Below are 22,969 nucleotides of genomic sequence, written 5' to 3'. Positions count from 1 at the left end.
ACTGATCTCCTACCTAGACTGACAGGGAATAAGACAGAGGGTTCTAGCTACTAGTTTAGAAATCCATTACTTTGTTGGGATTGAGGCCGTGCCTTCCAGGGTCATCTGCCAGGTCTGTACTTATTTCTCATACGGAATTCTATAAAACGCCAGTGGCTTACACATATAATCCTAGCTTCTCAGGAGGCTAAGGACTGAGGGTCAAAGCCACCTCCAGAAGAAAAGTGCATGAGACGCTTATCTCCAACTAAGCAGCAGAAAGGTAGAAGTGAAGTTTTGGCTCAAATGATAGGAAGCCAAATGAGAGGAGGCTCCAAGTTCAAGTCCCAGTATTGGTGTGCGTGGGCATGCACACTCACGCACGCATGTGCGCACACACACACACACAATCACATGCTTTGTATCTTAAACTCTGCTAAAAGTTCCATCCTCCACTACCTTTCAAAGTGCTAGAGGTATGTTCTTTGATAGACTAGTGGTGTCTCATAGACTGTAAACATAGTGAGATTCTTATGTTTGAAACTAGATCCCAAATGTGAAATCATCTTTCTCCTACATTCATCCCTATACCAAAAATGCAGAACAACTCGATGGACAATATAAAGAGGATGTAATGCATACCAAATACTACAAACTTCTTCTTCAGAAAGGTTTCTGCGTCTATGTGTTATCTATAAGTTGCTTTTGGCATTTTAAGTTTGAAAATTAGCACAAGTCTTATGTTACGTATGCCATATGTGCACTTATAAGGGAAATTCTACAATATAAGGTACTGATATCAAGCACCTATCTATTTGCAAGAATGCTTAAGAATCACTTAAAACTAATTCTACCAAACCTTGCATTAAAAAGAATGTTATTTTAAAACTTTTATCTTACTCTTAGGAGAGAAACACAAAGGCACAATGCCTAAGTGCCTCTTCCTATTGATATAAAATAATATAAATACTGAAACACACTCCAAGACATGGAAACCAAAGACTTTTTGTTAGTTTTTAGTTTGTGATGATTCTGTCTTCTTTACCTTATTATGGTTTATTCATGTGTATGTCTTCGTGAGGGTAGGGGGAAGGCACAGAACTTGAGGGGGAAAAAGGTGAAGTACAGCAGTGGAGCTCGCTGAACATTGATGAAAGTGAGAGACAGGAGGGAGGGACAGGGAGAGAAAGAAAGAACAGAAGACACTGTATGAAAGGAAATGTACTCGTTACCTGACCCATGTAATTATAATTCCTCTATACATCATCTCTATAATAACAATAAAGTAAATTCATTTTAATGCAATTTATTTACCTAGTGGAGGTTGAAGAAGCTGTCCTTTCTTTTCACATGTTCCAATAGGTTGAATGTCTGAGGAATCAACAAGTCTCCAAAAATCATTCTTATCATCACTACCATCCAGCCGTAAATGTACTCTGGCCCCAATACAGCCAATGACTGTGGCGACACATATTGAAGTCATATTCCGAGGGTCACGAGCTTCCAATTTCATACCAATTTTGAAGTCATTAGTTGGTGGAATCTCAGACTATATATAAACATAATTATGTTAAAAATGCATCAATTCTAAGAAAAACAGGGAACAGTAAATAACAAAAGATGAATGAGGTTACACTCTCAGGGTTACAGAAAAGAATTTCTCCCAACTTTCTTCTTGGCTTGACATGAAGAGTAAAAACATTGCCACATACTAGTCTCACTCACCTGACCACATTCAAGTAACTCAAATATGACCTCTAAAATGCACCTTGAGTGGCATTCCAAAACAAGAATCTGAATAGGCTCTTCCCTCTAAAATTAGCCAACTAGCAGTTCATCACTGCTTTGATAAAGTCAAAAATCTCTGCAGTTTAACACCTTCACACTTTTAACCTCAATCCCACACTATTACTTCTATCCTCTCTGTGCTCTAACCTATGGAATGCTTTAATACTGAAGAGTCCTTCACACCTCTATGCCTTAGCTTTGAATGTTTCCTCTTCATGAAGTACCTTTCTCCTCCCTCCAATTATCCTGAATAACATCTCTTCTATGACGTCTCCCATATAAAGTTATCACATTTCTTATAATTATTTAGATATGTGTATATCCCTCCAGATAGGCAAGCATATATACCTAACAGAGTAAATTCATGAGTGAATGCAGAGACCATCTGGCTTCTATGTAGTACTACCACAATCCATTTTCTCCTCAAACTGCAGAACCTAACAAAGACATAGCACCCTTCAACAAGTTAATGGTTTACATTAACATATATATACAACATCTACAGAATTTTGGCATACCTGTCTGAAGCATTCTGAAGGAGCACTTATGGATCCAGTTTCTTTCAAATATTCATCCCAATTAAAATAATCTGAAAAAAATATATATATAATAGGGCTTGAGATTATATGTATATATATATATGTATATGTATATATAATTTATACAAACTTTCAGAATCGAATGGGTTTTCACTCCATGATTTTTTCAAAAATACTTCCTAAAGCAAAAATTCAATTCTTGGTCTACATCTGACTATCATCATGAGATTAAAAAAAACTTTCTGATAATAATGGCTCTGATATAAATTTCAATCCAGATCCTCTGAATAAATTGAGCATTAAAGTACAATGATTCTACGGGGCTGGGGATATGGCCTAGTGGCAAGAGTGCTTGCCTCGTATACATGAGGCCCTGGGTTCAATTCCCCAGCACCACATATACAGAAAATGGCCAGAAGTGGCGCTGTGGCTCAAGTGGCAGAGTGGTAGCCTTGAGCAAAAAGAAGCCAGGGACAGTGCTCTTGCCCGTGAGTCCAAGCCCGACTGGCAAAAAAAAAAAAAAAAAAAAAAAAATCCGGGACTGGGGATATAGCCTAGTGGCAAGAGTGCTTGCCTCGTATACATGAAGCCCTGGGTTCGATTCCCCAGCACCACATATATACAGAAAATGGCCAGAAGTGGCGCTGTGACTCAAGTGGCAGAGTGCTAGCCTTGAGCAAAAAGAAGCCAGGGACAGTGCTCAGGCCCTGAGTCCAAGGCCCAGGACTGGCAAAAAAAAAAAATAATAATAATAATAATTAAAAATAAAAAAATAAAGTACAATGATTCTAAATGATTCTCAAAGTATGAGCTCAGAATGTGGCTCAGTAGAAGAGAGCTTGCTTATCATTCATGAGCTTCAGGATTTGATCACCAACATTGCAAAAGAGATGTGAACACTAGAAACAAATAAAGGAATTTTTATATAGAGTAATAGAAGTTTATTTACCTGATTCTAATACACATTTATCCAGCAAATGAGTTTGCACTGTTCTTATTTCATTTAATCCATATCAATTTATCTCTAAGTAAAACAAAATATTTTTTTTACCAGTCCTGAAACTTGAATTTAGGGCCTCTTTGTGCTCAAGACTAGCACTCTACTGCTTGGGCCACAACACACCACTTCTGGCTTTTTCTGAGTAGTTTATTGGAGATACAAGTCTCATGGACTTTCCTGCCACGGCTGGTTTCAAGCCGTGACCCTCCAATCTCAACCTCTTACATAGCTAGAATGACAGGTATGAACCACTAGCACCCAGCTAAAACACAAGTATTTTTAAAGTATAATATTTTGTCAAAATTGAGGTTTGAACTCAGAATCTTACATTTTCCCAGCTTGCGTGCTTGCTTGGCATGCTACCATTTGAGCCACACCACCAGTCCAGCTTTGTGCCATTTTATTTTAGAATTAAGAGTCTCTTCAACTTTCTTCACAAACTGACTTTTTTTTAAAACTTTGTTTCTCTGCTGAGCCTTGGTGTCTCATGGCTGTAATCCTACCTACTCAGGAGGCTGAGATCTGAAGACTGCAATTTGAAGTCACGTGGTAAGAATCTTATCTCCAATTAACTGCCAAAAGATCTATAAGTGGACCTATGACTAAAGTGGTAGAGTGCTAGCCTTGAGCAAAACTTAGGGACAGTGCCTAGACTATGAATTCAAGTCCCAAGACACAGATATAAGTACAACTTTGATTCTTTGGATCTCAGCCTCCCAATTAACTAGGATTACAAGCATGAGCCACTCAATACCTGGCTCAATAGTTTTTTCTTCTTCTATTGTTTAGATTTCCCACTTACAGGAGCTTACTATATACAGACTATACCAAAAGCAGTAATAGAAGAGTTCGTTTTTAATACTGAAGGAGAAAGAAATTGACATTGTATTTAACTACTTTAAACTTACCACTTTGTACAGAGGATGTGCCTGTATCAGAGGGTTTCTCTTCATCACCCTTCTTGACATCCATTGACTCTAACAAAAAAGAAAATAACAATACCACAAGGCTATACACAGTCTGAAGGAGCAACTACAAAATATGAACTATTAGGAACAAATTTTAATTTTATGACTAGTATTTTTTACTTTTCACATATATCAAACCACTTCTATAATATACCATGCATTTTATAACTTACTCTTAATTTCATTTACTACATGTCTCACTCTACTCAAATGAAAGCTCCATGTCAGGAATTGATTTTTTTCCATCTTGCTCACTGCTGTAGTCTCAGTGTCCAGAATAGGACCTAACACAAAAACTCAAGTGTTTGTTAAATTAATTCATCAATAAACCAAAACGAGTTAGTATTTAAAATACTTAAAATAACATATTCAAGAAGTGAACTCAAAAGGTTTTTGGGTGTATAAAGTATAATGCAAAAACTAGAATATGAAACAATTCAACTAAGTAGGCTAATTCAACTAAGTTTTTCTTTTGTGCTAAGCTAAATAATTCAAATAGCATTGGGCTCTTTTTTTTTTTTTTTTTTTGCCAGTCCTGGGGCTTGGACTCAGGATCTGAGCACTGTCCCTGGCTTCTTTTTGCTCAAGGCTAGCACTCTGCCACTTGAGCCACAGCGCCACTTCTGGCCATTTTCTGTATATGTGGTGCTGGGGAATTGAACCCAGGGCTTCAGGTATACGAGGCAAGCACTCTTTGCCACTAGGCCATATCCCCAACCCCAGCATTGGACTCTTGATACCTCACCTCTACATTTAATCCACATACATACTACAGTATGTATCTCTGAAGGAGACTTGTTTTTAAAAATTAAGCATAATACTAAAAAATTAATCATAATAACCAGTCAGTATTTTTATTTCTCATTCTTTTTTTTTTTTTTTTTTTGCCAGTCCTGGGCCTTGGACTCAGGGCCTGAGCACTGTCCCTGGCTTCTTCCCGCTCAAGGCTAGCACTCTGCCACTTGAGCCACAGCACCGCTTCTGGCCGTTTTTCTGTATATGTGGTGCTGGGGAATCGAACCTAGGGCCTCGTGTATCCGAGGCAGGCACTCTTGCCACTAGGCCATATCCCCAGCCCATTTCTCATTCTTTTTTAAACTCATTACCATCAATTAGTTACACAAGGGAGCTGCATGTTAATATGTCCATATATACATACAATGTACCATTATTTAAGAATGTATGCTCCAATTCAGATTCCAAGTTCTCATACAGCAGTGATTGATATCTCTTAGCTCTCTTTTACTCTATAGTTGCTTCGCCTTTTTTTCTTTTCTGTCCTTGTAAATTTTTCATTGACTATAAAGTGGAGTGGTCCTTTAGTTTTCCAGTCTGGATTTTACTACCTAGATCCACTAGTTTATTAATGGCAGCAAAATGGAAGGATTCTAATCCTATCATCCTTTCTAAATAATCCAGATAACTTCTATGAAAACTTATCTTCAATTATACATCATTAATACATTATCTCCAATTTTCAAAATCACGAGTGAGACCTCTTTTTTTTGGTGCTAGCCCTGGGGCTTGAACTCAGGGCCTGGGCACTATTCTTGAGCTTTTTTGATCAAGGTTAGCACTCCACTTGGGCCACAGCTCTACTTTGGGGGGAGGTGGGGTTAGCAGCAGTTGGAGGTAAGAGGCTCACAGACTTTCTTGCATGGGTTGAGTTTGAATTGTGACCCCCAGATCTCAGCCTCTTGAGTAGCTAGGATTACAGGTGTGAGCCACTGGTGCCCAGCCAGAAGGACCTCTTAACACTCCCCACAAATCACTAATATGTGTTGTTTTGTTAGAATCGTGAACTCATGGATTTAAACATCCTTGATTTGTTTCTGTCACTGTTTTAACCTTATAGATGCTCCATCAAGTAGAAATCTTTTTAAAGAAAGACTTTAACATGCTGCATTTCAAGGTAATATACATACTTACTGGTTTTTACTGAGGGACCAGACCCTTCAAGATAAATGAATACGTGAAAAAGATAAATGAGCTCTTTTCTGTTTCAATTATTTGACTGAAAAACATCCACACTTACATTTACTAAGTTGTTCTACAGTATGGCTTTCTAAGAGTAAAGTAAAAATGTAAAGGCATGGCTCCTGTTCTAGAGAAACTAAAAAAGTACTTGTTGAAACTACACTAAACTAATAGGCTTAACGAAGTAATTAAAAATTAGTTGCTCAGCATTTAACCAGAGAAAGTGTGTGTGTGTGTGTGTGTGTGTGTGTGTGTGTGTGTGTGTGTATTGTTTTGGTAATGCTGAGGGCCAAAGCCAGAGCCTTGCACATGCCAAGAAAATACCACTGACAATGTGGATTCTAACCTTAGATTTTTCATAGATTATTGTAGAACTGGTTCACTTATCTTCCCTGAGTTTCAGGCTTTTTTTTTCATTTATAAAAGCAGGAAAGATATTATTACTTCTAAGAGCTATTCTATTCAAAAACTTCCCATTCTAAACACTTACTACCATCTATTTTTTGTGCTAGTCCTAGGGCTTGAACTTGGGGCCTGGCACTGTCACAGAACTTTTTTTTTTTTGCCAGTCCTGGGGCTTGGACTCACGTCCTGAGCACTGTCCCTGGCTTCTTTCTGCTCAAGGGTAGCACTCTTGCCACTTGAGCCACAGCTCTATTTCTGGCCGTTTTTCTATATATGTGGTACTGTGGAATCGAACCTAGGGCTTCATGTATACAAGGCAAGCACTCTTGCCACTAGGCCATTTTCCCAGCCCCTGCCCCTGAAGTTTTTATTTTAATATTTTCTTCAAGGCTAGCTCTCTAACAACTTAAGTCACAGTGCCAATTCTGGCTATTTGGGTGCTTAAATGGAGATGCAAGCCTCACAGGAGGCCAGGTGCCAGTGACTCATGCCTGTATTCCTAGCTACTCAGGAGGTTGAGATCTGAGGATCATGGTTCAAAGCCAGCCTGGACAAGAAAGTCTGTGAGACTCTTATCACCAATTAGCCATCAGAAAACTGTAAGTGGAGCTGTGGCTCAAAGTGGTAGAATGTTAGCCTTCAGCATAAAACCTCAGGGACAGTGTTCATATCCTGAGCATAAGCCCCACAACTGACAAAAAAGGAGGCTTTCTTGCAAAGGCAGGCTTCAAATCATGATCTTCAGATCTCAGCCTCATGAATAGCTAGGATTATAGGTATGAGATACTAGTGCCCAGCTAATAGCTCCTATTTCATTTTTAAAGAGTGCATTTCAAAAGTTCATTAAATTACTAAAATTATTTAAAAGTTCATGTAAATTATTCATCCTAAATAAATACAAACATTATCATATTGTTTGCCAGTCCTGGGGCTTGAACTCAGGGCCTGAGCACTGCCCTTGGCTTCTTTTTGCTCAAGGCTAGCACTCTACCACTTAGGCCACAGTGCCACTATCATGTATTCAAGGCACGCACTTTACCACTAGGCCATATTCCCAGCCCAAACATTATCCTCTTTGGACGAGGAAATTTTACCTTCATTTGCCGTTTGTCCCATGGTATCCTTTTCTGGCGCTTCCTATAAGAAAAAAAGCCCCTTTTTAAGATGATAAATTTCTGAAAGGTACTAATACTTAGGAATCAGTTACAGAATCGGGTAATTTCAATCATCCTGTCTCAACTTCCCAAGGGCTTGGACTATAGGAGAGCTTTCCACCATACAAATGTGTCACAACTAGCAGTATCTGAATTTTATTACTATAGAAGAGATTATTAACTATATTACATACAGATATTCCTTTACTTACAATGGAGTCCTGTTCTAATAAACCCATTCTAAATTTTAAAAATCCTAAATCATAAATGCTGCCAACATAGGTGCTGGCAACAAAAGCTTCCTAACCTTTCCATAATATAGAGAAAAAACTTGATAAGCTACCCTACTACCTCATGAAATCTGTCTTTATCTTTCCAATTCTCTTTTACCTACTTTCCAAGATTCCTCAATTCTTTTAACTGCTTTCTAAGACCACTATCACCCCCTAGGCATCAAATCGTATTTCAGTACTTCAGTCTTCAATCTTTTTGACATTTCAGGAATCACTTATAAAAATTAGGGTCATTTCAGACATCTGAACTATCTTGGCATCGGGTATACAATTCCCTTGTTGCCATACCTTTGTTAACCATTTGTATCTACCTCCTCCTCCTCTCCTAGCCATTGATCTTTGTCTCTTTTCACTAAGTCTCTTCTTGGATATTCTAGGGACTACACTATTATTCTATGGCTGATGTAAGACCCCTATGCAGAGGACTCCTACATCAGCCTCTCTAGTTCCACCTTCTGGCCCAAATTTCTAATCTAGGCAAATGAATACCAGGCTGGATAACTCACAACTCCTCACATACTACATATTATTAAGATGGTGTCATATAACAAAGCAGTTTATGAATAAAATGCATCTTGATCAGTGTCACTTCCTTCAACATTCTCAGCCCCCTTTAACCTACTCCTTCTCTTTTCTTAATTTTGTAGTTATATACAATGAACTCTTTACTGCATTCTCCCCCACTTCCTCCCTTTACCTACTCCTGTCCCCTTGGCCCCACACACATACATATTATTTTTAAAACAACTCTTTTGCCATACAAATTTGAACTTCTCTTTTCTTCTCCTTCCTATTTTAATAGGCATTATAAATTCATAATCTTTATGAATTGAAAGTCATCCTTGACTCTCGTGCTCCATTCTCCCTGCCTTTTTTCTGATATCATAACAATTGCCAAGTTCTATTGATTTTTGAAGACCAGTGGTAAAGTAAAAATGATTTAAACCAAGGTTTGTCCCATGCCAAAGAACAAAGCTCCATACAGTGAATATGATTTGACAGAAGCTTAAGGAGATATAATGCACCTGGACCAGACAGATCAATGATGACAGGAGAAAATAAAACACAGAGATCTAATCTTATTGATAGTGGTGATAATACATACCAGGAGCTGTCACCTGACACTTAGCATTCTTGCTCAGTGTCTGGTACCTTACAAAAGCCTTTTATATACACAATCTTGCAAGATAGTTGCTATTAAAAAGAGTCATCAATGTCCATTTAGAAAATAAAAAATAGCTGGGCCCTGGTGGCTCATGACTGTAATCCTAGCTATTAAGGAGGCTGAGATCTGAAGATCAAGGTTCAAAGCCAGCCCAAGCAAGAATGTGCATGAGACTACTATCTGCAATAAGCCAAAAGTAGAGCTATTACTCAACCAGTAGAGCACTAGCCTTCAGGCAAAAAAATCTCAGGGACAGCACCAAGGAGCTGAGTTCAAGCCCAAAACAAGCACACACACACACATGCAAGCGCACACGCGCACACACACACACGCCTCAAATAAAATGGGGATAAAAGGGGGAAGGGAGAATGATATTAAAATACAGTTAGTTAAGAGGAATTGATTCTAGTATTCTATAGCACAGTGTTGCAACTCACAACAATTTAGAGGGTTTTGTTGTTGTTGTTATTGATCATGGGGCTTGAACTCTGGGCCTGGGCACTGTCATTGAGGTCTTCAGCTCAAGGCTAGAGCTCGACTGCTTTGAGCCACAGAGCCACTTCCAGTTTTCTGGTGGTTAATTGGAGATAAGAGTCTCACAGATTTTCCTGCCCCAGCTGGCTTTGAATCATAATCCTCAGATCTCAGGCTCCTGAGTAGCTAGGATTACAGGCGTGAGCCACTGGCACCCAGCTTAGAGTACTTTTCAAAATAATTAGAAATAAGTGTTGATAGAAAAGATCAGTTGAGATGAAAATGCCAATTATACATTGCATATATTCATCAAATTATACTGTACCAAAGCATTTGTACAAATGTGATTTATCAATTTAAAATATGTACCCTTTAATTTCTAAAAAAAAGTAATCAAAGGTTTCATTTCCTTATCTATATAAGTAATCAGAAAAAAACCTAAATGTTAATATGCAACTGTATTTTAAAATAAAATTCTACTGGGCACCGGTGGCTGATGCCTGTAATCATAGCTACTTGGGAGGCTAATATTTGAGGAGCACAATTTTTTGTGGGTTTTTTTTTTTTTTTGGCCAGTCCTGGGCCTTGAACTCAGGGCCTGAGCACTGTCCCTGGCTTCTTTTTGCTCAAGTGTAGCACTCTGCCACTTGAGCCACAGCGCCAATTCTGGCTGTTTTCTATATATGTGGTGCTGGAGAATCGAACCCAGGGCTTCATGTATATGAGGCAAGCACTCTTGCCACTAGGCCATATTCCCAGCCCCGTGAGGAACACAGTTTGAAGCCAGCATGGGCAAGAAAGTCCATAAAACTCTTATCGCCAATTAATCACCAAAAATCTGGAAGTGGAGTTTTGGTACAAGTGGTAGAGTGCTAACCTTGAGCAAAATAGTTCAGGTATACTTATCAATACTAAAGCACATTTTGGGGGCCAGGAATATGACCTAGCGGTAGAGTACTTGCTTTGCATGCATGAAGCCCTGGGTTTGATTCCTCAGCACCACATACACAGAAAAGGCCAGAAGTGGCACTGTGGCTAAAGTGGAAGAGTGCTAGCCTTGAGCAAAAAGAAGTCAGGGACAGTGCTCAGGCCCTGAGTCCAAGCTCCAGGACTGGCAAAAAAAAAACAAAAAACAGTTTGGGTGGGAAGGATTTATCAAATCTAGCATTCTGAAGGAAATTAAGGTTTCTAATGGAGCAATTTCAATGTTTTAGTAAAATATGTTCTAACAAATTAGAAATTAGTCATTTTCTATGCCAAGACTAATCCAAGCCAATTATTCTTAGAATTTTCCACAAGTCAAAACAATCACTCATAATTGAAAAATAATGTATTTAGTCAAGAGGTATGTTATATCAGAAGACAAATAAAAGACAAGTCAAGGGTTGCTAAAGTTGCAGTTCACAGTTGTAAATTCCTCAGGTTTTAAAACTAGCCACAAAGATGGGCTGCCCCTAACATTTGTGGAGGACAAGTTAATGGCAGGGCAGGTCAATTTACTTGAGTCAGCTCCTGGTGTGACATTTTGACAAAGAAATTGTATCAGGTTACAGTCTGTTCCTAATATCATCACAGCCTATATTTATGATTCCTAATACCCATCCTATGACATTAATAATGGTTCTGAACTTTTTAAGGGTGCTTATTTTCTCACTTCAAATCACAAAACATCTAGAAAGGTCAGACCAGTGTTCTCAACAAAACTCACAGTTCTAACTCTTGATAGCTGGCAGAGTTCATTTTGTTCTTATTTTATATATCCTAAAAGCTAGAAATATGACTATTAGAAGACAGTGAAATTCACAGAGGGGAGCTAATAGAGAGAATGAGCTCAGATTTCCATTTTTTATTTTAATGAGACATGAACTGGCAAAAAGGGGAAAGGGAAGTAATCTGGCCAAAATAATAATTATAACACATAAAAATAATAAATAATAACAAAGACTCCCTTGTACCCATCACCAGTATACTAAACCCAAAAATATTCTAATAAAAGTTTCCTCTCCCACCCCCTAAAAATTCAAACTAAAACTGAGATCTGAAATTGGGATTAGGATCTTCCTTAAATGGAACAAGGGAATACATCAATTTCATTTAAAATACTTGGTATATATTTAGCCTTTTCAAGGCACCATCTGATTATTTCTTAGTGAAACAGCACAGGGATTAGCCTGAACATTCCACTGATACCGAAACAGTCATGAACAGAAGAAAACAGAGGCAGGAAGAGGAGTGAAAAGGAAGCATCTGGGAGGAACAGGCAGGCAGCTAAAAAGGAACAAAATGCAAAAGAACATGAGAGCCTCATCTGCTTTGTGGCTACTATCAAGTCTTACTTTGGAAGACAGAAATTTCTGAAACACTTTTTAAAAAAGGAAAATGCTTTAAAATATTAGTAAGTTTAAGTCTAGTTATGGCCTCAACTACTTAGTCATAGAAGCATAATTAATACCCAACCTCTAGTACATATACTGATTTCAATTTATATGAGCAACTAATTTTTCCCTCAAGTCTAACCAATGTTATTTATCTAACTGAGAAAATCATCTCTCATAAAGATGCACAACTTCACTGCAGCAAAAATGCACAAAGATGGTACAAATCAAAAATAATTCATGGTTACAACCAGAGTTTTGCTTGGAAATTTATGCCTGTTAAATAAAAGTAATACTTGTTAGAGTTATTTTCTTAGCTAAAACTTTGAAATAGCAAAGAATAAACTACTGGTGAAAAGCCATAAACACCCAGAAAACACTACTCATAGTAGGATGCTCTAAATAAATGTACATTGAGCTGAATGAACTCCATGTGGAAGTCAGCACCAGGATTAAATAAAGATGCGTTAACTGAACCTAAAAGGCCTGACAAACTGCCTCATGAGAAATACTGATACCACTTTTTTAAGACCAATTCCAATATTCTTGTACATTTAGGACATCATCAGTTTTAAGGTACCCTTACACATGATGCAGTCCACATACACTGATCTTTTTTCCCAATCTATCAATTCCAAAACAAATCAACTTCTCTGGGGTTAAAAAGTATGCACCCTTTAAGAAGTGTATTAGGATATCTGAAATTTATGAAGCTTATTCAAAAACCTGAGCCATTTAAATGATGTCCAAAAAAGTTATTTTTTAATTAAGACTTTAAAAAAATTATAGAAGTACATGAAAATCTTATAATGAAACTAACTTCATATTATAAATGTATCCAAAAAAGAGGAAAAATGAAAAACAAAAAAGGTTATAAAGCTATAGAAAAATGAATACAAGACATCAAGTGAGTGTTCATAAGCATACCCCTTTCTGAAAATCCTGACTGGATTCATTCCCATAAGTTTATTTTCACATTCCTCTCATTAAAAATATGAACTCACAAACAGCCTGGAAGAATATCTACCATTGGAAACAGTTCTTCATCAAACACCATCCACAAGATTTTACTTAAAATAGGGCTGGGAAAGTGGCTTAGTGGTAGAGTGCTTGCCTAGCATGCATGAAGCCCTGGGTTCCATTTCTCAGTACCACATACACAGAAAAAGCCAGAAGTGGCATTGTGGCTCAAATGTTAGATTACTAGCCTTGAGCAAAAGAAACCAGGGACAGTGACCAGGTCCTGAGGTTCAAGCCCATGAACTGGCTTAATGAAGAAATTATAATAAAGAATTGATAAAGAAATTACTTAAAATATGGCTCTATGAAATATTGTTATAATAGCTAGTCACAGGATGTTGTACTCCACAAACTAATCTTCCCTCATAAATATTAATAGCTCTGGAGGTATTAATATGCAGTATAATCTAAGTTGATTTCAGGGGGAAAGCAGCTCCACCAACTTTGAAAACCATGTAAGTTATTTAGCCTGTTTCTCCCTATAAGACAATTTGCATCCTCTACATGCTCTAAAGTGGCCTTAGATAAATCTGCCCAATACAGGCACTTCAAATTGAAATAGCACTTTGAAATTTGTGACAAATGTTCTTAACAACCTTAAAAAAACAATACTCTTAAACGGAAACCTGTAAATAAATATCTGAGCTGCCTAAACATTGTTCAGCCCTTGAAGCTGAGTACAGCGCAAGGCACAAAAATTGCTCAGATTTCCCTATACTCCCGTTTCCAACTGACTCTTCACATTCAGACACAGCACAAACAGCACCCAAGTAACAGAAAAAAAAAAAATCAAGAAAACTAACAAACAACTGCGCACTGTTTTTAAGCCCCGCAACAAGACGACCGCTGCTGTCTTGCGGTCCCAGGAAAAGCCTGGAATCCTGTCCCTTGTCTTGCTGTCCAGCTTCACCACTAGGGCCAGTCACCATCGCCGTCGTCCTTGCCAGGAGCCCGAGGCTCACACCTGGAACTGAGACCCGCGTCCACTCTCGGCCACAGGCCGACTTTCCGTCTTAAGAAAAATGTAAAGTAACTTCACTTGTCCACCTGGAAGTCACTAGGCCCATCAACCCCGCCAACTACCTGCAAAGCCCCAAGGCCCCAGCCTGGCCCCTCCCATTCCGTGTAGGCTGAAGGGAAAGCGCTGTCCGAGCTGCCGGCCAGGGGACCGCTGAAGGGGGCGCAGCGCCCAAACGCCACGGACAAAATGTGCGCGCGTGCCTGGTGAAAGGGCTCAGTGGGTTGTGAGGGGGGAGGTCGAGCGCAGCTACGGTGATCTGCCGAGGGCGCAACGTGGGACAGAGGTAGCAGTAGCCGCAGGGTGAGGCGGCCGGGAGGGATGTACAGGAGTGCGGGCCGAGCGGAGGAGGAACGCCCGCGGAGTGAGGGGGGCGTTCCTCACATGGAACACGCTGCTTAAAAGTTCCCCGCCGCCCGCCAGGGCTCGTGCAGCAGTGCTCTGTCTCTCTGCAAATCACAGGGCCCAGGGGCACCACGCACCTTGGGTCTAGTCAGCAAGAGCAACGAAATTCTATCACTCTAGTCCCGCGAGCAGGCACCGGACTTCACACTGCCGCCGCCATTTTTGAGAAGCCGCGCGCGAGGAGCCGCGCATGCCCTGTTAAACCTCCCCCCCCTTACTTTCTCCTCCCACTCCTACCCCAACCCCAGCAGCCGGCCCCCAGCCCTGCGGTTACAGCTAGCACTTATTTCCCTAAGACCACGACTGCCTCTACGAGGCCCAAATCGGGGACGCTCACTTTCCTACAAAGCCTGAGCAATAGACGATATCGAGACACTCTCCTGGGAAAGCCCAATTTTCCTTCGTTCCTCCCCGCCAAAATGACCCCCAGACAGTCGCAGCCCCTGCACCCAAAGGCCCCGAGATCCACACTAAGTTCTGTCCCTGGAACTTAGTCCTCTTAACCATTCCCTTCAACTCATGACCAGCACTAACCCTGGCCAAGGATTCTCAAACCAGGTGCTTGCCTACAATCTAGAGTAAATTGGAGGATCAGGGGAAACGCTCTGTTCAGACAGCTTGAGCAAAAATCACCCCTCCAAGGATTACAGCATATTCCTTGAAACTCCCTGCAACCGGTAACTTGCTAGCAATCCTCTCACAGATCTTTATTCCTCTCAACTGTGGCTAGAGCTAACAGACACTAGATAAACCCAGACAGGGGCAATCATTTGCTCACTTACTTGAGGATGCACAACAGCCTTACCAAGTCTGTGCTTTGAGGTCCCTTTTATCTAATCTCTGGAAATAACTGTGAGGTAGGAGTTGGTCATACTAAGGCATCAAGAGGGAAGAGGCAGAAAAACTGCCTTTAAGTGACCCACAAATCTCTGCACGAAATGCAACGAACAACCAATGAAAGACATCTATTCCCCTTTCAGGTTTAAGTATAAGTCAAAATTTTGAGTTTTTGCACATTTAACATGTCTGAATATAAACCTCAGTACTGCCAAAAAAAATTCAAGAAAGATTTGTAAAGAAGATTAAGAAGAATGAGAAAGAATACTACAGGAGTGAACTGATCCAAGAATTCTATGTAAATATATGAAATGCTATAAGATGACCTCCAAATTGTATGATGAATGAACATTAATAAGTCAAAATATATATGTATATATAAGTTCAACCCAAATACCATCCATACTCTATATTTTCCATATATACATATATAGAGGGAGGGAGGAATAAGTGGAGAGGAATAAGAAAGTAACAGAGGGACAAATATGAGTGTTACTTTTACAGAAATGTGACAATGAAGCTCTCACACTGTACAATTAACATGTGCTAATGAATGTGTACATGTGTTACAATACCAGCCAGGAGCAAAAAAGACAAGCAAGCAAGCAAGTGCACACCCTGAGTTCAAACCCCAGTATAAAAGATTGTGAAAATGATTTAAAGAGAGGATGTAGGGGAATAAAGAAAATTAACAGAAAAATTTAACATGAGCAAGGAATAGAATATGTATGGAAATGCCATAATCAAAACCCTACATTATACAATAAGTATTACTAAATATGAGAATGTACATATATAAAAGGGTGAAGACCTAAGTTCAATCCCTAGTATGGACCAGAAGAAAATTGGAGCTAGGGGAAATATAAGAAAGAGTATTAGAGGGATAAATATGATTAAGAATAGTATATCCATAGATGAAAATTACAACATGGTACAATTAATATGCACTAATAAATAAGTTCCAATTCCCCAAAAATGCCCCAAAATACAAAAAGGATAGTTATGAAATAGGGAAGAGAGAAATAAAAGAATATGAGCAAAGAATATCATTCATATGCACATATGGAAATACTACAATGAAACCCCATACTATGCAATTAGTATGTACTAAAAAGTTTTATATATATATATATACATACATAAGAAAATATATGAGAATCTGAGTTCAATTCCCAGTAATGTAAAGAGAAAAAAAATGCAAGAACAGTTAAAAAGAAGGGAATTATAAAGAATAAAAAGGGTAAATATGATCAGAGAACATCATATATAAGTATTGTAATTCCACAATGAAAATCTCACACACAATAAATTTTAAGGAAATAGTTTTAAAATGTAAATATAGGGCTGGGAATATGGCCTAGTGGCAAGAGTGCTTGCCTCGTAGACATGAGGCCCTGGGTTCAATTCCTCAGCACCACATATACAGAAAATGGCCAGAAGTGGCGCTGTAGCTCAGTGGCAGAGTGCTAGCCTTAAGCAAAAAGAAGCCAGAGTCAGTGCTCAGGCCCTGAGTTCACGGCCCAGGACTGGCCAAAAAAAAAAAAATGTAAATATAGGCACTAGGTTCAACCCAGTACAACCCTCAGTTCCACAAGATTATGCAAGAGTAGAGGATAAGAATGAGAAATAAAGCCCTGGGTTCCATTCCTCAGCACCACTTAAAAAAATAAAAAATAAAAATAAATAAAAAATTAAAAAATAAAAATAAAAAGAATGAGAAATAGAACAGAATATGCGTGTATGGAATGACCTCAAAGAAACCCCAAATGTTAATGATTATAAAGGTTTTGTGAAGCGTGGAGCTCAATCCACAATACTACAGAAGGGGAAGGGGGGATTTTAACAAAGATAAGGAAAAAGAGTGGTGTGAAATTAAGAAAGAGTAATTGAAGTGATGAATATGAGCAAAAAATATTAACATGTACAAAAATGCTACACTAAAACCCACATTGCATAATAAGCTTAACTAAATAAACAAATAAAAACATATATTTCTAAAAATGCACAAGGCAGGAGTTCAATCGCCAATACCACCAAAATAAGTGGAAGGGAGGGAGTATAAGAATAATAGAATAAATGAATGTGACCTAAGAACAGTATTTGCATGTATTAAAATACCACAATTAAGCCCAAATATTATGTCATTAATATATGCTAAAATATATTTAAAACTATTACCACTACAAGCACAAGGCTCTAAATTCAAACCCTGTACTGAGGAAAAGGGGGAGAAGGAGGAAGAAGAGAAGGAAGAAGAGGATAGTGTAACCTGAGGGAGGGGAATAAAGAGTAATGGAAGTGAATACAATCAAGAAATATTACATGAATGAATGAAAATGAAATATTAAACCCACACACATTTCATAATTACTATATTCTAATAAGTTTAATCATATATATGTATTATACACACACACATATAATGGCAGGAGAACCAAGTTCAAACTTTAATACCACTAAGGGGCTAAACATAATCAAAGAATAGATATGCATGTATCTACAATGAAACAAAACTGCACACTATGCAATTATAGATGCAAAATTTATATATGCACACATTCATTTATACACATATATGTATACATGCACATGTATATGCATGTATGCACTCATGCACATATACGTATACATATGTGCATATGCACACAGGAGTCCTGAGGAAATTTGAATATTATTAAAAAGCATTACATGAATCTACGAAAATTATCACAGTGAAATAATGATATTGTTGTATATTATGTGCTAATCCATCGGTAAATGTATCCCATGTGTATATACATATATAGACATACATATATACACCTATACACACATATATATGTATACATACAAACGCACATACACATACAGGTTAGGCCCTGAGTCCAACATCATACCACACAAACAAAAATTGCAAGAAATTTTTAAAAAGAGCCAGATGCCAGTGGCTCATGCCTGTAATCCTATTTACTCAGAAGGCTGAGATATGAGGAACATGGTTCAAAGTCAGCCCAGGCAAGATAATCTGTGAGATACTTATCTCCAATTAGCCACTGAAAAAAGCCAGAACTAGAGCTATAGCTCAAGTTGTAAGGCACTAACCTTGAGCAAAAAGCTCAGGGAGAGCACCCAGGCGGAGGTTCAAGCTCCATAACTAGCATGTGTGTGTGTGTGTGTATGCACACACACGCACACACAAGATTAGACATGTAAGTAAAGTAAGTATAAAAAAGAGTAGATGAATATGGTCAAGGAACACTACATTCATATATTTGGAACTACCACAATAAAACTTTGAAGAAGGATTTTAAAATGTAGGTTATAAGAAGTAATAGAAGGCTGGGAATATGTCCTGGTGGTAGAGTGCTTGCCTCATATACATGAAGCCCTGGGTTCAATTCCTCAGTACCACATACATAAAAAAGGTCAGGAAAATGTGGTATATATACACAATGGAATTTTATGCCTCTATCAGAAAGAATGACATTGCCCCATTTGTATGGAAATGGAAGGACTTGGAAAAAATTATACTAAGTGAAGTGAGCCAGACCCAAAGAAACATGGACTCTATGGTCTCCCTTATTGGGAATAATTAGTACAGGTTTAGGCAAGTCATAGCAGAGCATCACAAGAGCCCAATAGCTATACCCTTATGAACACATAAGATGATGCTAAGTGAAATGAACTCCATGTTATGGAAATGATTGTTATATCACAGTTGTAACTACTTTCAACGTCCCATCTGTATCTGTAGCTTCTATTATTGATGATGTTCTTGTATCACCTTCCAGTGGTTGTACCTACACTATCTCTGTAATCTTATCTGAGTATTTTGGAAACCGTGTATACTGGTATTAGAAGTAGGAAATTGAAAGGGAATACCAAAATCGAGAGACACAGGGTAAAAAAAGACAAACAACTACAAAAGCAATACTTGCAAAACTGTTTGGTGAAAGTGAACTGAACACCTCAGGGGGGGAAAGGGAAAGGGGGAGGAGGGAGGGGGGTATGAGGGACAGGGTAACAAACAGTACAAGAAATGTATCCAATGCCTAACGTATGAAACTGTAACCTCTCTGTATATCAGTTTGATAATAAAAGTTTGAAAAAAAAAAAAAAGGTTAGAAGGGGCATTGTGGCTCAAGAGATAGAGTGCTAGCCTTAAGCAAAAAGAAGCCAGGGACAGTGCTCAGGCCCTGAGTTCAAGCCCCAGAACTGGCAAAAAAAAAAACAGAATAGAAGGGGTGAATATGATCAAACAATATTACATGCATATATGGAAATACCATAAAAATCACCAGTATGCAATTAAACAAGCATATATATATATATATGTTTACATATATATGCATGTATGCATGAGGCTCATGCTCAATACTAAATACAGTAAAAAAAAAACACTGACAAACATGATAAGTGTATGGAAATAAGAAAATGCTTTTCTACATATGTATATATACTCTTTGATCAAATTGACTATTACTATTTCACTGCCCCTTCTCTATAAGTATTTTTGCAACATTTCAGAAGTATTGAGATTTGACCTCAGTGCCTCAATTTTCTCTGTATATTTGATGCCCTGAGTTCAATCCTCAATACTGTTAAAAAATTTAATGCAAAGAAAAGTTTTAAAGGGGAATAAGAGCTTGGTGCTGTTGGCTCACATCTGTAATTCTAGCTACTCAGGAGGCTGAGACCTGAGGATCGCTCTTCCTCTTCAAAGCCAATTAAGCACCAGAAAACCTGAAGTGGTGCTGTGGTTCAAAGTGGTAGAGTGGTAGGCCTGAGTGAAAAAGCTCAGGAACAGCACCCAGGCCCTGAGTTCAAGCCCCATAACCATCAACAACAAAAAAGAGGGGGAGGGGAATACAAAGGGGGAGTAAGAGGTATAAGAAGGAGTGATGAAATGAAAAAAGGTTAGAGGATAATTAGAATAGAGGAAGTAAATATAAACAAAGAATGAAAATCTCCCATTGTACAAATAACATACATTAATAAATTTAAATTATGAATATAGGAAAGCAGGACCACAGTATCACCAAAAATAATTAAAGGAAATATTTTAAAAGAATGAGGAGAGAAATAGGGAAATAATAAAGTAGCACAGGGGAAAGTATGATCAGAAATAGCATCAGGGGCTGGGAATATGGCCTAGTGGTAAAGTGCTCGCCCAGTATACATGAAGCCCTGGGTTCGTTTCCTCAGCACCACATACATTGAAAAAGCCAGAAGTGAGGAGGAAAGATGGCGCCGATAGAATAGGGAGGCACCCCGACTCGCTCCAACGGCATAGTGAGCTGGGAACTCCAACACCCAACACCCCATCAAGAACCCAGCAAAACCAGCATCCAGAAGCAGTGGAGAAACGCAGGAAAACAAAAAGGAGCAAAAAAGAAGAACCGAAAACCTACACGGAGCCGGTGATTCACCGGGGCACCCTCCCCCCACCAGCCGACCCTGGCCCAAACAGGGTCAGGCTGGGAAAGGGGAACCCGGCGATCAGCAGACAGGCTGCCAGGAGCGCAGAATCCAAATAGCGGGAGACCCCACAGACACAAGGCAGGGTGCGGACCAAGACACACACCGGCAGCGACGAGAAGTCCGGGTCCACACCGGATTCGGACAAGGGAACCCAGCACGGCAGAAATCGGGAACCAGGGAAGCCACCACCACACTTAGCCAACCCCTGGAGGGCCAACGGCTGTGCGGGACACACACACAAAGCAGCAAAAGTGAGTGCCCTCCCTCCCCCTCCCCCACCCCTGAGGGAACAAAGAATCCCCAAATCAGGCGGGGAAGCTCCTATCAGGTGCTGGGAAGTCAGTTTAGCAGGGGAAGGGCCCAGCAGCACCAACACCCCACAGGTTCCTGAACTGGCAGAACCGGCCCCGCCCCCTTCCCAACAGGGGCTGGGAGACAGCCGGTTGTGCAAACCCCACCTGAGGCGCCTGGACCTCGAAGACTCTTACAACTAAAATCACAGGCGCTGGTGGGGAATACCAGCCCAGCAGGGTCACCTGAGCCTGATCACATCCCCCACTCACAGCAGAGGTGAGGTCTGAAGGTGCCAAGCCACACCCGGACAGTCGATCCCACTGGACCCCACACATACCGCCCCCCCCCCAACGGACTCGTGGGAGGGTGCAAGCACAACCCAAAACCCAGGACTTGCTCTGGGAGGCATATCCCGCCGAAGTGCCTGCTGCAGTGGACGCACAGCGCACAGGAGGGTGGGGCCCCCCGGCAACAGCGCCCGCTCTGGTAGGTGTACCCTGCACTGGTGTGCGGGGCCTGACACGTCTACACAGGAGGGAGGAGGAGCTACAAACCAAACCTGAGAAGCCATCCAGATCTCCAGATGCGCAAATCACAAAGAAACATAACTCAGTTCATCAAAGGGCAAGCCAACTCGCCAGCTCCAAAAAGCAGCACGACTGAAGAGGAGATGGAGACTTAAAAAGCAAATGAGGCCATGTTAACAGGAATGATCGAAAGCGTCAGAAATGAAATCAGAAAACAATTCCAGGAATTTAGAGCGGAAATCTGGAAGGACACCCAGGAAGCCAAGAAAGAAATGGAAGCAAAACTGGATACAATGCAAACCTGCTTTAAAGAAATGGAAGCAAAAATGGATACAATGCAAGCTGCCTTTAAAGAAAATCTCCACATCCTAAGAATTGAAATGCATGAAAAAATAGATTTAAAATACAACTCTTTAAAGGAAGAAATCTCCACGATCAGAGCTGATATGACAACCATAAATAGCTCTCTGACATCCATAAACTCCGCAATTGAAACCATAACACAAAGAGTAGACCATGTAGAATCCAGAATCTCTCGCCTGGACGATGAAGCAGCTGACAACAACCAGAAAATGACCACACTCCAAGAAAAGGTGAAGCTTCAGGGAAGACTAATCAAGGAACTAATGGACAAAGACAAGAGATATAATCTGTGCATAATTGGAATAGAAGAAGGAGCCGAATACCAGAGCAGAGGGCTTAATCATGTTCTCAATAAAGTTATTGCAGAAAACTTCCCCAATCTCACAGGGGACCCCATCCAGGTAACCGAAGCCTATAGGACACCTGGCAGGCCAGACCCCAGGAAAGCCACCCCAAGGCACATAATATTCAAGACTACAGACCTCAAGATTAAAGAGCAAATTCTGAATTCAGCCAAAGCGAAGAAGGAAACTTTTTTCAATGGGAAGAGGATTCGAATAACCTCCGACTTATCCACACAAACTTACCAAGCTCGAAGTGAGTGGAAGAACACCATCCAAGTACTCCAGAATAACAATTTACAACCTCGGATCAAATATCCAGCAAAATTGGAGTTCACATTCGAAGGGAGAACCAGATCTTTCCACACCAAAGAGGAGCTAAAGGAGTATGTGAATAAAAAACCAGCCCTACAGCGAATATTAAGAGGGGAACCCCAGCCAACAGAGATCGTAAAAGACACACAGACAGAATCAGAAAGAAACTTCAATAGCCAAAGTCCAGCAGAAATACAAGCTCACTAAAGACAAGAAAAAAAAAAAAGAAGAAAAAACAGCCCACCAAGAAAATGGAAGGAGAAAAAACACCC

General features: G+C 39.7%; 1 protein-coding gene across 1 annotated transcript in view; it reads right to left on the bottom strand.

Moving 5' to 3' along the window:
• Scml2 (Scm polycomb group protein like 2) overlaps positions 1–14,713 on the bottom strand; it is a 61,413-nt gene extending 46,700 nt beyond the window's left edge. The window contains exons 1-5 of the mRNA XM_048335494.1: positions 14,638–14,713; positions 7,751–7,793; positions 4,215–4,283; positions 2,286–2,356; positions 1,294–1,528 (exon numbers count right to left, since the gene is read on the bottom strand). Of these exons, the coding sequence (XP_048191451.1) occupies positions 1,294–1,528; positions 2,286–2,356; positions 4,215–4,283; positions 7,751–7,772 (397 nt within the window). The 5' untranslated portion in view covers positions 7,773–7,793; positions 14,638–14,713. The remainder of the gene's footprint in view (positions 1–1,293; positions 1,529–2,285; positions 2,357–4,214; positions 4,284–7,750; positions 7,794–14,637) is intronic.
• Positions 14,714–22,969: the final 8,256 nt, after the last annotated feature.

This window comes from Perognathus longimembris, chromosome 28 (assembly GCF_023159225.1).
Source record: "Perognathus longimembris pacificus isolate PPM17 chromosome 28, ASM2315922v1, whole genome shotgun sequence".
NCBI lineage: Eukaryota > Metazoa > Chordata > Mammalia > Rodentia > Heteromyidae > Perognathus > Perognathus longimembris.
Note: the sequence above shows the minus strand (reverse complement) of the source record. Positions and strands in the feature narration are given on the sequence as shown.